Below are 16,154 nucleotides of genomic sequence, written 5' to 3' on the forward strand. Positions count from 1 at the left end.
AAAGCACTATGGTAGACCACGATTATAATTTTCAGACAAGATACTTGTGAGCTCGAAATAAAGAACACCACAGAGTCGTCCACTTCTGCTTCATACTTAGATATTTTATTGAAAGTAGACATTAACGGCAAACTAACAACTCAACTGTATGACAAACGGGATGATTTCAGTTTCTCCATCGTCAACTTCCCACATTTATGTAGCAATATTCCATTATCACCTGCATATGGTGTTTATATATCTCAACTGATTCGATATGCAAGAGCTTGTTCTGGGTATAGTCAGTTTTTAAATCGAGGTAAGCTACTAACAAACAAGTTGATGGTACAGGGATTTCAACAGTCTCGATTGAAGTCAGCATTTCGCAAATTCTATGGTCGTTATAACGATCTAGTTCGTCAATACAACCTCGCATTGGGTCAAATGCTGTCTGACGTGTTTCATACCGATTGTTAAGCCGTTCTTGGCACACTGATTTTGACTGCGGATAAATCCGTTTACCTGATCAGGATATGGGGCTCACGGCGGGTGTGACCGGTCAACAGGGAATGCTTACTCCTCCTAGGCACCTGATCCCACCTCTGGTGTGTCCAGGGGTCCGTGTTTGCCCAGCTGTCTATTTTGTATTGCTTGTGGGGGTTGTGGGATTGGTCACTGTTCGTTGTCTTCACCTTGCATACTTCTAATGCTCCAAGAGACAAATCACTTTGGTAGACCATAATTATATAAGACAAGATAAATAGCGTTCCTCGAAGACTCAGTGCACTGTGGTAGGCCATAGTTCCATTGTCAAAGACAATGTGCCGAGAACACACCGAGTAACATTATAGTAGAGCTTTCTTGTATTGTTCAAACAAGATACATAATGTACCACGAAGGCGCTAAACATTGTGGTAAACCACAATTGTATTGAGTAAACATGATACAAACAACTTATAGCGCTGTGGTAGCCCACATTGGTATCGTTCAGACAAGCTGAAACAGCGTTCCGCGAAGACGCGATGCACTGTTGCAGACCACAGTGATTTTGTTTTGACAAGATATAGAGTGTGTTTCGTAGACACAAAGTAATGGTAGACCACAGCTGTATTCCTCAGACTATATGCATTGTGTGTTTCGAAGACACAATGCATTACGATAAACCACTTATTTTGTTCAGAGAAGATCAATAGCGTGCCCCGAAGATTCAAAGCACCATGGTAGACCAAAGTTGTATTGTTTAGTCCAGATATAGAGTTCCGCGAAGACCCAAAGCACGGTGGCAGGCAACAGTTCTGTTATTTAGTAAAGATTCATAGCGAGGCGAGAGCATCAACGTAATAATTGATTTTTTTCTGTACCAAAATAATAAATTTAAATGATTCAGCTCTTTTTACAGTTGGTAAGAGGAAATGAGATTGCATCCTTAATTTGTGCAAAAATCCAAGTGCATTCTTAAAGGGGGCTGTGGAATACCATGGAAACAAATTTCAGAACAATGAATCCGGGTATTGCAAAGAATTTTAATTAAACTAAATTTATATAATTTCCTGCATCTTGTAAATATTTTGAGTTTGATATTGGGGTTAAATAATCTGAAGGCAATTCCGATTTTTATGTATAGATCATAAAAAAGATTTTAATAAACTTTTGTTTCAGAAATGTGGGCAGAGCTTGAAGTTATAACGAAACACTAATTGAGTGAAAAAAGCTAAGAAAATAAATTGACTGTATAGATAGGCTTAAGCATATTGAAAGACATTCAGTTATAAAACGCAAAACTGAAATTTATGTCTGTTCAAATCGTTATTATATTACTTCCTTACCTGGGTGTTGACCTTTCAGTAAAATGATTGTCCGAGAGGTTAGAGTGTTCGCCCCGCATGCGGAAAGCCAGGGTTCGAATCCCGGCCGCGACAGACCTAAGTCGTTAAAACAGGTAGTGACAGTTCCTTCGCCAAACGCTCGGCATTAGGTGTGAATGTTACGGGTCCTCGGAGAAGACCTTAAAAACGGATGACCCGTGTCACAATTGGTGTGGCACGCTGAAGAACCCTCACTGCTCAATGGCCGTAAGCGCCGAGCATAGGCCTAAATTTGAAGCTCTTCACCGGTCTTGGTGACGTCTCCATGTGAGTGAAAAATTCTCGAGCGACACGTCAAGCAGGATACAATCAATCAATCAATCAGTAAAATGAGAGTTCTTTCAAAGTTAACATCGCATACAGAGCTAGCCTGATAGTACCTTGTCAATTTCATCACTGTAGAATGTATAACTGTTTGGACTTTATTTTATCCTTCAAAGCACAATGTTATTTTTCTGGGAGAAATACATAGGTCACTAGCACATCTGAGGCAAGTTTGATTGACACTGTTTTTAAAAAAAATATATATTTGGATTATAACAGTGTACAACGTACAACCTAACAATTCGTATGAAACACACCAGACATAATTCGACCTAATGCTACACGTTGTATTTGCGAAATACTGACTTTAAATGAGGATGTTGAAACTTCTGTAACATTAACGTTTTTGCCAGTAGCCTGCCTTGATTTGAAAATTGATCATACGCGGAACATGCGCTCGCGTATTAAATCAGTTGAGACATAATCACCGAAGCAGGCTACTGACAAACAAGTTGATGGTTCAGGGGTTCCAACAGTCTTGTTCAAAATCAGCATTTCGCAAATTCTATGGTCGTTATAACGATCTAGTTTGCCAATACAACCTATCATTGGGTCAAATGTTGTCTGACTTTTCATGCCAATTGTTAAGCCGTTCTTGTTACACTGATTTTGACTACGGATAACTCCGTTTACCTGATCAAGATATAGGGCTCACGGCGGATGGGACCGGTCGACAGGGGATGCTTACTCCTCCTAGGGACCTGGTTTCACCTTTGGTATATGCAGGGGTCCGTGTTTGCCCAACTCTCTGTTTTGTATTGCTTATAGGAGTTTTGAGATTGATCACTGTTCGTTATATTCACCTTTCATGCTGGTGATGATAGGGAAATTGCTATATAAACATGAGACATCAACGATGGAGAAACTAAAATTCCGATTGTCATAAAGATGTAACTCGTTGAGTTATTCATATCAATTTCATCATATTAGAATATATACATGTAGTTACTATATGAATTAAATCCCTTCCACTCCTATATAATTTCGTCACTCATTCGGGAAATATAAGTCAATTTTGGAAAGTAAACTTGTTTGCAAAACAAAAATATCTAGATTATACATCGAGAAAATATTCCATTTCACGTAATCCCTCCCTATAGACCGGTCGTGGTAGCTCAGTGGTCTTCGTTTTGTAACCGGGGAGGTCATGAGTTCGTACCATGGTCGCCTCAAACCTAAGACGTAAACATGGGCAGTGATTACTCGTTTGCCAAACGGCATTTAGAAGATTAGACGCAGGAGTTTTGCATGCTGTAGAATTAGCGTTTCGACGTGCTATTATTTGTATTCATTTCCGCTATACAGATTTATCATACACGTAAAGCATTGGATTCCCTTTGAATTCCAACCAAGATGCATCACGACCCATACATACAATTTCATGAAGTATATATTAAAATGTTCAAAGATTCATAATACGTCATAATCGATGCAATTCATATTTGTGTCAAATCATACTTGGTCAATGTTTGTTGCATTCCTTCAGAAAACACGTGTTTATAAAACATGATAAGAACTCTTCAACCAGTAAATCAATCAGGTAGGAACTTAAAATGCACTTGACGGTGACCTAACTGTCCCGGTGTATCGATTCCAGCTAACGTGCGACATTCAATATGTCAACATAGCAAGATGATTTCATAGAACTGAAGAATTTAAAAACTAAGACCTCGAAGCTTGAATTGATTACTTGTACTTGCAGCAACCTTGTGGTGAGGTACAAATGTTTGATAGCACCGGAAAGTGTGGTAGTGAGAAAACCAGAAATTGTGGTAGTGATCGATTGTGTCTTTTGTAACGTCCACTCGTATGGAGACGACACCACTGCCGGTGAAGGGCTGCAAAATTTAGGCCTATGCTGGCGCTTATATTTCACTCATATGGGGACGTCACCAATACCGATGAAGGGCTTCAAATTCAAGCCTACGCTCGACGCTTACAGTCATTGAGCAGTGAGAGTTCTTTAACGTGCCACACCTACTGTGACAAGGGACATTCGTTTTTAAGGTCATCTCGGAGGACCCGTAACATTCACACCTGATGCCGAGCGCTTGGCGATGGAGCTCTCACTACTTGTTTTAACGACTTAGGTCGGCCAGGATTCGAACCCTGACTTTTCGCATGTGGGGTTTTGTGGTGGTGAGAAAACCGGAAATTGTGATAAGAAAACCGGAAAGTGTGGTAGCGAGAAAACCGCAAAATGTGGTTGCGAGAAAACCGGAAATTGTGGTAGCGAGAATACCGAGAGGTTTTATATTGTTTAACGTCCAGCTTGGGAGAATGTTTCACTCGTATAGAAACATCACCATTAACGGTGAAGGGCTGAAATTGTTTAGGCCTATGAATCTGCGCTTACGGCCTTTGAGCAGGGGGGTGGTCTTCATCGTGCCACACCTGCTTTGACAGGGAGTCTCGATTTTTGCGGTTTCATCCGAAGGACCACCCCATTTAGTAGCTTCTTATGACAAGCAAAGGGTACTAAGGACCTATTCTAACCCGGATCCCCACAGGACGTGAGAAAACCGGAAAGTGTGATAGTGAGAAAACCGGAAAGTGTGGTATTGAGAAAACCGGGAAGTTTAGTGCAAAAGATTTTTCGTCTTTTTGGAAATGAGGCCATGGCTCTTCAAAGAATGAATGTTGGGAGGAATTTATGGCCAAATATTGACAAATCTTATCACTTCTACGTATATACTACAATAGAAACATCTAATTATTTCATGAAGCACTGTTTGGATAGACTGTATCATCAATCATTTCATCTCATTTTTCTCAGATTTACGGACCACTCATTCATCTTCCTTTGGCCTCCAGATATAAATCCCGATGTAATATTAATCAAAGACTTAAGTACAACGAGGCTTTGTGTTTAGAGGGGAAGCTATATTCATTAGAATGAAATACCTCTACACAGCAATGTTCCAGAGAACATCTGCCTGAAAACATCCACTAGAGATCTGATATTTCGTTATGTGTTGAGTAGAATAGACAAATTTGAAAATCTTAAAGAATTCATTAAATTATCAAGTATGTATGATGTTCATGATCGTCCAATTGATTGTTCAAATACTTAAATATCTGAAAAAATGTTGAAAGTCTACTTTTCTAAAAACGTCAAATATAAGTAGTAGTCCATGTGTACAGACCAGGGTTGGGGTAAATGAAAAATAATTGTAATTAATTACATTTTTGGAGTAATTGGATGTAATTTGTAATTGAAGATATTTTAATTCCAAGTAATTGTTATTTAATTAATTACCTGAGGAAAACACCCTGTAATTCAATTACTTTTTTAATTACTTTCATTTCCATTCCAGGACCATGAGATTTGTTTTAGAATATTATTGCAATATTTCGTAAGTCTATTTGATATTCGAGTAATTTTTTTTATGTGTATTCAACACCAAAATTCTCCCCCCCCCCCTCTCTCGTTAGTTTGTCTTTGTATAAGCTGATCAAATTCGCTGTACATTAGTAGGTGAAATTAAAGCTTGATCTGTACAAATCTCACATACCAGTATACATTGTGGTTTGCAAAGTACTCTCTCTCTCTCTCTCTCTCTCTCTCTCTCTCTCTGTGTGTGTTTTCTGTTTCTTTCTTTCAAAGGGGAGTTCTCACTGACAATAATGAACAGGTGAATTCAAGCCACATCTATTGTTCTCAGAGCTCCAGATAATATAATTGCTATAAAAGCATTTCACATAATTGGCAAAGCCATATCATTCTTGAATGTTCCTGAGCAAGGAAGATGTCTAGTAGTTTAAATGATAGCACCTTTGAAAAACTGACGATGATCAAATGTAATAGCCGAATGAAACAGTAATCTGAGATAAATTTGTAAATGTGTTATTATTCATGCATCATATGATTATATAATTCAATACTAGTTTTCTAATAAAATTTGAGAGAGTCATTTGTAATTTAATGAATTACTTTTGCAAAAAAAGTAATTGTAATTTAATTAATTACATGCTCTAAAAATGAGTAATTGTAATTTAATTTTAGTTGAAGAAAGTAGCAAAGTAACTAATTCAATTAATTACATTTCAATGTAATTGACCCCAACCCTGGTACAGACCATAAAGGCATTCAAGCAGGAATAGGAAATATCACCAGTTGTACGTAAAGTTTGCCATACATAATTTATGTCTCATGGCGGCTGTGACTGCTCGACAAGGGACACTGTCCCACCTCTGGTATATCCAGGGGTTCGTGTTTGCCCAACTATCTATTTTGTATTCCTTATAGGAGTTATGAGATTGATCACTGTTCCTTATTTTCACCTTTATAGGAGTTATGAGATTGATCACTGTTCGTTGTCTTCACCTTTCATTCCATAGGCCGCAGCATTGAGGGGTAACTATTTAGGTTAATATCTAAAACAAACTGTCACTTTCACTAATACAGGGCGCTTTGCGAAGTCGATGCTGCACCGGGATACGACATCGAACCCTAGACTTTAGACTTCCCTGTTGTTAAACAAGTACCCGGATCACAAAGGTATCACGGCCAGAAAAAAATGTTAGTAGTCACATTGGATCCAAGTTTCAATGTAACTTAAATTGTCATGATATTCAAAATTCAAATTGTTACTGCAGTACCTGGGTGGAAGTAATTTTAGGATTGCTGAGAGCCTTTACACTTTTACACTTTTATTGGTAGCTAATTTCCGTGGACCATCTGGTAATTTTCTGCTGTCAAGGACATAAAGGTTTCAAACACTGCTTCTAGTATCTTCTACCTCCATGATTCTTTCATCAGGAGGTCATACTGGAATGGAATCCATTTTGTTCCAGAAATCGTTTGAGTGACATTATTGAACTACTGTATCCCATATGTCTTTCTAAATAAATGCAGGTGCCTAGGAGGAGTAAGAATCCCCTGTCGACCGGTCACACCCGCCGTGAGCCCTATGTCTTTATCAGGTAAACGAAGCAATCCGTAGTCAACATCAGTGTGCCAAGAAAGACCTCACAATTTCTTATGTTTCTTAAGGAAGGACGTGAAAGTATAATAAACGAATAAATGTACACAGGGGTTCCCCGAAGTGAGAGTACACGTGTCTAATAAATTGTCTAATAAATAAACAATCAAGGGCAAAGCGGGGTGTAATAGAAGAATAGATTTACACGAGCGTTTCGCGAAGTGAAATCACAATGCATAAACGTATAAATGTAAAAGATTCCGCAAAGTGGGGTAAAATTTATTTATTACATGCACTCCCTTGATGAATCAGTTGAGAGACAAAAACCCCATATCTAGACTGATTCGATGCACGAGAGCATGTTCTGTGTATGATCAAGTTTTAGAAGACAGATTGTATTCGCAAACAAGATCATTATAACCATCATAAAATTTGCGAAATGCTGTCAGTGACTTAAAACGAGACTGTTGAAACCCCCTGTAACATCACCTTGTTTGTCAGTAACATATCTATAACATCAACAAGCAGTTATTATGAATTAACTAAATTTATTTCGTAACATTGTTGTCATTTGACTACTTCAAAGAAAGCAAGCATATTGCTCTGCACCTATTGGTCGGTAGGCAAGATGAACAACCAACAGCTCTTGCTTTATGATTAGGGTCAGATGTGACAGGTACTTACAGTATTGTATACCTGTAAAACAATTGTTGGGCAGGTATTACACGTAGAAAGGATGATCCTAACTTCTTGATATTCCCGCCGAATTCAAATGGGGTTTCCTGTTTGCATATTCCAAGAAAAGACATATTAGCATTAACTAGTAAATCAGCCTTTGAGTTTCTACTTTTAAGATAAAAAAGTTCAACGTTTCGGTCAAATGTCACTTTTTCTCCCTATTTTGATATAGGGGAAGATATGTACATTTCTGTCTTTTTTCATATTTCCTTACGGGACACCATGTGAGACGCATGTGATTTTGTACTCGAATTCCAATTTTGTGTGGACAAAAGTAAGTTTTGGTAAAGAAAAATGAATTCAGATTTACAAAATTTATAACAAATTACTCTGATGAAGTTTGTTAAACAAAATTTTCTTTCAGTGGACAAAAGTTACTTTAAATTCTCATGACAAAATTCATTTTTGTAGACAAAATTCAATTTCATATCAGAAGTAAATTTTGTATGCAAACTAGTTTAATTTGGAGTTTTGTAAACTGATTTGCAAACAAAACAGAGAAATATTCTGACAAAAGACAATTTTGTGAAACGAAATGGATTTCTGTCTTACCAAAATCACCTTTGTCTTACAAAATTGTTTTTATAATAACTTCAATTTCGCAATGACAAAATAAACCTTGTTATAAAATTTTATCTTTAGTGAACAGAAGTCATTTTTGCCATGACAAAAAAATTCATTTACATGTACGTAGACTAAAGTCATTTTTGTAGACAAAGGTAATTTTTGTCATGAGGGATTTCTTGCTGTCAGTTATATATGTGCAAATAAGCCGATGTTTGACCTTTAGTTGTAAGTTGCTCACAATGGGTGAATGCTCACAATGTCTACCAGATCACCATCACTGATATCAGAGAATGGTATCTTCGTTAGTTTAAGATTCTTTATTCATCTGTAAATCGATGTAGTACAAACATTGAAGTCCCGTGCGATCTTCGTTATTGGTATATCTTCATCTAGCAACTCTTGTAATTTGTCTATATTAATGTCTTCGTCAGGCATGCCACGTGTTGAGGCTATCATGGCGTTTAATGCTTTCTTCGCTTGTTCTGAACTGCAATATGATGCCTTCTTACAAAATCGTGATGGGAGCTTACATTTGCATACCCATATTAGGATTCTGTAAACTGTGAGACAAAATTGAATTTTGTGTACATTTTTCACATTTGTCTGATAAAACTCATTTTTTCCACACCAGTATAGATTTTGAGTACAGAATCACGTCTCATTTGGAGTCTCGAAATCAACACTTTGTATAAAAATAAAATTTTGTCTCAGAAAACTGACTATTGGGATCTAATATGCAAATTAGGTAACAAAAGTCAATTTTGAATGCAAATACCTACCTAATTCGCAAAAATGAATTTTGTCATGACAAAATGAATTCCGTCCAAATAAAAATGACTTTTTTCCACTGAAAGATAATTTTGTATGACAAACTTTATTTTTGACATTACAAAATTGAAGGCATTATACTAGTAGGTACTTATATAACATATTTTGTAAGACTAAATTGATATTGTTATGACAGAATTCAATTTGTGTACATAAAATTATTATGATTACAAAAAGATCAAGTCTCAATTGGCGCCCCGTATTCCTAGACTCATTTTTGATAATGTGTTAAGAAATCCACTCCCATCAGTAATTTCAGTACTTTGATAATGTGTTAAGAAATCTATTCCAGACTCTCACGAGCAAATGTTGGGCTTACGACGAAGAAAAGCGACCCAGTTTTCAAGATATAAGTAAAACTTTACACAGAAATGTGAGTATTTCCATGCAATATACATTACAAATTCATGAAAATGCACGTTTTTAGTTTTTTCATGCAATATACATTACAAAATGCACGTGTTTAATTTTTTCATGCAATATACATTACAAAATGCACGTATTTAGTTTTTTCATGCAATGTATATTACAAAATGCACGTGTTTAGTTTTCGATTCGCAATAATCTCATTCTTCTTGCAGGCAAATCTACACAAGCAGCACAGTGTTTCGGAGCCAGACATAACAGGCCGCTCTGGAGGTGTCCTACTGAATGGATTTCTATAAAAAAAAATAAATTTAAAAACTTGTTCTATCGTAAATAAGGGGATGTTAAAGGTCTCCTTAGAATGTATATAACAAGTCAATGACATGGGAATACTCTTAATTCTGTAATTGTTACGAAAAATAAAACTTCTGGTTTAAGTACGGTGTTGTTTTCAGGGTGAATTTCATTGTTATTCTAACTTTGAATATTTATATTCTGACAGTTGTGTCTGTGCAACAAATTTAGAGCATGGCGCTCAGGGCCGTAGCAGTAAGGGGTCTTTAAGGTGCCAACGCATGTTGCGATACGGGACCTCGATTTTTATACGCCCGTCATTAGACATTATGTCATGGCGCTGTCAGTGCGTCCGTCCGTCTGGTGGCTGTCCGAGGTTGTGTTTTCCGGACTTTTTTCAGTAACGGAATAATGCACGTATAGCTTTTTAATTTGGTCGCAACTTCTCCCTCAAAAAGCGCAAGAATGAGTTTGCTTTTCAGCTGGATTGGTGCACCGTAACCTACTTTATGGCTTAAGTGGGCCAAACAGTTTTCCGGACTTTTTCATTACGAAAACAAATACTGCCCTGGAATAGATCACAAGCTTTCTTTCAGAGGAACACAAGTTTAGTTTGCTTTTCATCTGGATTGGTACACCATGACTTATACATTGTACTCTGGGGCTAAAAGTAGGTCAAATACTTTTCGATATTTATTTTCATTATGGATACAGGTACTGCTCTCTCATAGAAATACATACTCAGTTCACATTTCATCTTGATTTCTGCACCGTGACCTAATCTAGGACTAAGAGTAGGTAAAACAAAAAACTGGACTTTTGCTCATCATGGATACAGATATTGCAACCTCCCTTTCTGAGAAATACATAAGTTCACATGTCAGATAGATTGGTACACCATGATCTACTTTAAGGCTTTTCTATTCAGAATGTATGATTCAGAGTGCATAATGTGTTTACAGGTTGAATTTCACTGTTCGACGGGCATATGTTGTAGTGTCTGCGGTATTCTTGTGAAGATTTTATGTTGAAGACTCGCGATTCTCACACAAATCATCAATTTGATGGAGGACTTCCCGTCGTAGCAGTGAAGGTTACTTATCATATTAAGAGTGCGATTTGTTTTTAATGCTGGGTGCTTGTTGAAGGACCGTAGTCACTGTTTATTATACCCCCTGCAACAAGTTGTGGGGGGGGGGGGTATACTGGAATCGGGTTGTCCGTCCGTCCGTCTGTAGACGCTTCCGGGCTCTAAAGCATTATCCTTTCCACCTACCGTCACCATATCATATATATGGACTACCCATGGGATGAAGATGTAAGGTCAAAGGTCAAGCGCACTGGACATCGAAGTAGCAATATGGTTTCCGGGCTCTAAAGCGTTATCCTTTCCACTTACAGTCACCATATCATACATATGGACTACCCATGGGATGAAGATGTTCCCTATCGATTTTGGGGTCAAAGGTCAAGCGCACTGGGCATCGAAGTAGCAATATGGTTTCCGGGCTCTAAAGCGTTTTCCTTTCCACCTACAGTCACCATATCATACATATGGACTACCCATGGGATGAAGATGTTCCCTATCGATTTTGGGGTCAAAAGGTCAAAGGTCACGCGCACTGGACATCGAAGTAGCAATATGGTTTCCGGGCTCTAAAGCGTTATCCTTTCCACCTACAGTCACCATATCATACATATGGACTACCCATGGGATGAAGATGTTCCCTATTGATTTTGGGGTCAAAAGGTCAAAGGTCACGCGCACTGGACATCGAAGTAGCAATATGGTTCGGTTTGTCGTGCCATTTGTTTTTTACACTCAGAAAAGAGGTAGTTTATACCTATTACCAACACCCTTTGGGAGATTGGGGTAAGCGGGGGGTATTCTTAGTGAGCATTGCTCACAGTACCTCTTGTTCGGAATGCCTTTGATTTAATGCGGTGTCGGGATCGAGAATCAAAGCCGAGCCTCTCAAACCCGAACCTCCCGACTGCATAGCGAGCGCCCAAACCACTGGGCTATCACAGGGGTGGATCCAGAAATATTTGAAGGTGGGGGGTTTCTACCTATAATTTTTATTTTCAAGTGGGGGGACCCTCAAATTGCGTTATTATACGCTCGTCATTAGACGGGAAGTTTTATGTTATGGAGCTGTCCGTGCGTCTGCATGGCTGTCCGTCCGAAGTCATGTTTTCATGACTTTTTTCCGTAGCGGATGCATGTACGACTTTGAAATTAGTCACAATTTCTCCCTCAAGAAGCGTAAGAATGAGTTTCAGCTGGATTGGTGCACATTTACCTAATTTAGGGCTAGAAGTAGGTCAAACAGTTTTCCGGACGTTTTTCGTTAGAGATACAGATATTGCCCTGAAATTTAGTCATCAGCTTCCTCTCGGAAGAATGCGAGTTCAGTTTGCATTTCAGCTGGATTGGCCCGCCCATTCGTGATCTACATTAGGATTAAAATTGGGTGAAACAGTTTTCCGGGCTTTTTAGGTGACCTCCTGAGTAAACTCAGGTGACCTATTGCAATTCTTTGTCGTCTGTCGTCGTACGTTTACAATTGAACATTTTTAACTCCTTCTTGATAACTACTATTCCAATTCCTTTCAAATTTGGTAGGAAGCATCTTTGGGACAAGGGGAACATAAATTGTAAATTTCAGGACTACTGTACCCCTTGGGTCCAAAATTGACCAATTTTTTGAAATCTTCTCTGGAACCGCACATATGTAAGAAAAACTAAATGCAAAGTGATATAGAGTAGGAAGGTCTCTACCAAAATTGTCAATTTATAAATTGTTTATGTATAAAATACTTAAATAACATCTTCTTCAGTGCTATTGATACTAAATAGAAACGAAGTGGATATTAAAAAGAGAAGGTAGTCCTTTACCAAAATTGTAAATTTGATGATCCCAGGGGTAGGGGATTTTGTATTAGGGTGGGACCAAAATGGTCAGTTATTAAATGTGTGAACAATATAATTTATAGAAATTTTTAACTTTTTCTTGATTACTACCATTCCAATTCTTTTCAAAGTTGGTATAAAGGATGTTTGGAACAAGGGTGGCATAAATTGTAAATTTCAGGATTCCTGCACCCCCGGGGCCTTAGGGTGGATGGGACAAAAAACAAAATTTGACCAATTTTCAAAAATCTTCTTCTCTAGAACTGCACATGTTTAAGACAAACTTAATACATAATGATGTAGAGCAAAAAAACCTCTACCAAAATTGTAAATTTCATGATTTTCGGGTTAGGTGTTTTAACCCCAGGGCGGGACCAAACTTAGTATATAGTGTTTATATGTAAAACATTTAATTAACATCTTCTTTAGTGCTATTGATACTAAATTGAAACTAAATGAATGAAATTGATCACTGTTCGTTATCTTCGCCAGTCATGTTTAGAAGGAGAAGGTAGTCTTTTATCAAAATTGTAAATTTCATGATCCTAGGGGGTAAGGGTTTGGTTTCAGGGTGGTGTCAAAATTATATTAATGATTTGAAGGACTTATTTAAGTTTGCTGACACTTTATAAAATCTAAATGCATACTTTGGAAAAGCAGAAAAGGATGTACAACAAATGGTGAATTTCACAACCCAGGCTTTTGACTCTAGGATGGGTCCAGATTAGTCATCTTTTAATGTTAATACACATATTATATTATGTAAAGCCTTCCATCAGTGTATGCATTTTTTAGGGCATTGAAGCTTCAAGAACACATCTTGTTATATACTGTTGTTGAACATTAGATATTTAGAACAGAATTTTTTTTCTAGATTTCATAGCCTTTCGGAGTAGTAATACTTTTCACTAGTACTCAGGTGACCGATAAGGCCTGTGGGCCTCTTGTTTCATTTTGGATACAGATATTGCCCTGAAATTTAGTCACAGGCTTCCTCTTGGAGAAATACAAGTTTAGTTTTCATTTCAACTACACATGTATATTGAACCGTCCTTGACGTACTTTCGGGCTAAAAATAGGTCAAACAGTTTCCCCCGGACTTTTTCATTATGGATATAAATATTGCCTCGACATTTAGTCACAGGCTTCCTCTTGGAGGATACAAGTTTAGTTTGCATTTCAACTGGATTCAGTGGCGGATTTAAGGGGGGCGCAGCCGCCCCCCTAAAATGTTCAAATTTAAGGTAAATCGTGATATCTTGTTTAGAAAAATGTACTAAACGATAAAAGAAGCAATAATTTCTTCCACTCCCGGAGAAATGAATGACAAAATCGTTTGATTTCTTGATATTACGTAATGGGAGAAATTAATTTTTTTCAAAAAAACTCCCTTAAAATTTGCGTCATTTTATTAATTTCACCTTATCAAAATTGATAGAAAATAGTACAAATGACTAAATAGGAGACATATTTCAAACCCTATAAAATATGTAAAATTCAGCAGCTTCCGGGGGCTTCCCCTTAGACCCCCTGCCTCATAAAGTGCCCCCCCCCGCCGTAACCGCAATTCCTGGATCCGCCCCTGGGATTAATCCGTCCTTGACCCACTTTCGGGCTAAAAAAGGTCAAACATTTTCCGGGCTTATTTTCTTTACAGATTCAGATATTGCCCTGAAATTTAGTCACACGCTTCCTATCGGAGGAAAACAAGTTCAGATAGCATTTCAGGTGGATTGGTGCACCATAACCTACTCTAGGGGTAGAAGTAGGTCAAACAGTTTTCCAGATTTTTATTGGTATGGTCACATATATTGGCCTACAATATATTTGCAACATGTATCTTTCATTGTCCAGAGTAATATTGTTCTGTCTTATATTATAAATGTTATCTAAGGTTGATATTTCTTAGCTTAGAATAAGATTTACATTGAAAAGAAAATGGATTTCATCCTCGATCACACAATTTTGTCATAACTCCCTCTCACAGAAATACACGTCAATCAGTTCACATTTCAACTTAATTCGTGCACCATGACCTACTTTAGGGCTAAGATAGATCAAATGGTTTGCTGGACTTTTTCTCATTATAGATACAAATATTGCACTGACATTTTGTCACAACCTTCCTCTCAGAGAAATATATAATCAGTTCAAATTGGTCACCATGACCTGCTTTAAGGCTTTTCTATTCAGAATGTGTGTGGTGTCATTTCAGAATGCATAATATGCTTCCAGGTTGAATTCCGACAGGCGTACATGTATGTTGTACCGTCTGTCGTACTCTTGTTTTTACTTTGTGCTAGCACAATTTCCTGACGAAGGGTGGATCCCAATCCCCGGAACCCCTTCTGGATCCGCCATTGTATCATGATCGATTGTACTTTTTTTTATGTCCCCAAATGAAAATAAAGTAGAGTTATTCTCCTTCGTTACATCTTTGGATAGTTCTGGCAGAGTAATAAGTGTGTGTCGTAGAGATTTAATTGATGTATACTTACGTATGATTCTAATTATTCATTTAATTCAATTCAATTTATTTGAGATATATAATTACAAGTTATCATATCTGTTAACGTTTTAACCAAGTTGCAACGAAGTTGAACTCGGCTATTGATTTGGTGATGCGGGCGGGCGTCAAGAATTGGTTTCCGGATGATAACTCGAAAAGTTTACAATCTAATCAAATGAAACTTTGATATATTGTTGGATACCAGGTAAGGAAGACCCCTATAAATTTTGGAGGAAAATGGTAAAAGGTCAAGATCACAGTGACCGAAAATAGAATGAAAATTTCAGAAAAATTTGGTTTCCGGATGATAACTCAAAAAGTTTAAATCCGAATCAAATGATACTTAAAGATATTGTTATGTACCAGATAATTGGAGGAAATAGGTCAAGGTCACAGTGATCGAAATAGAATTAAAATTCCAAAAAAATTTGGTTTCAGGAGGATAATTCGAAATTTATTAATTTGAATCAAATGAAACTTGGATATATTGTTGGATACCAGCAAAGAAAGGCCCCTATTGTTTTTTGGAGAAAAAAGGTCAAAGGGCAAGGTCACAGTGACCGAAAATAGAAAACTTCAGACAAATATGGTTTCTGGACAGTAACTCGAAAAGTTTAAAACCGAATCAAATGAAAATTGGTTATATTGTTGGATAGCAAGTTAGGAAGACGCCCTATTGATTTTGGAGAAAAAAGTCAAGGTCACAGTCCTGAAAAAAGATTGAATTATTTATTTTTGGGACAGTTAATTCCAAGAAGCTTGTAGCTGTTTTATATAAAGTTTCTGTCAAATCTGATTCATCGAGTAACGAAATTGCTTGAGCTTTTCAATTTTAGCCCCAAAAC

At 37.4% G+C, this 16,154-nt stretch overlaps 1 protein-coding gene across 5 annotated transcripts in view; it reads left to right on the forward strand.

Annotated features, from left to right (window-relative positions):
* The window catches only part of LOC125649285 (kinase suppressor of Ras 1-like), a 55,561-nt gene extending 45,532 nt beyond the window's left edge, over positions 1-10,029 (forward strand). For 4 of the 5 annotated variants that reach the window (XM_048876721.2, XM_048876723.2, XM_056165810.1 and 1 more), the window contains 2 exons: positions 9,519-9,599; positions 9,808-10,029. In XM_048876721.2, the coding sequence (XP_048732678.1) occupies positions 9,519-9,599; positions 9,808-9,891 (165 nt within the window). In that variant the 3' untranslated portion in view covers positions 9,892-10,029. Of the gene's footprint in view, positions 1-6,576; positions 8,106-9,518; positions 9,600-9,807 lie in introns of all 5 variants that reach the window. The other variant, XR_008803188.1, reaches the window with a different exon arrangement.
* Positions 10,030-16,154: the final 6,125 nt, after the last annotated feature.

This window comes from Ostrea edulis, chromosome 5 (assembly GCF_947568905.1).
Source record: "Ostrea edulis chromosome 5, xbOstEdul1.1, whole genome shotgun sequence".
In the NCBI taxonomy this organism is placed as follows: Eukaryota; Metazoa; Mollusca; class Bivalvia; order Ostreida; family Ostreidae; genus Ostrea; species Ostrea edulis.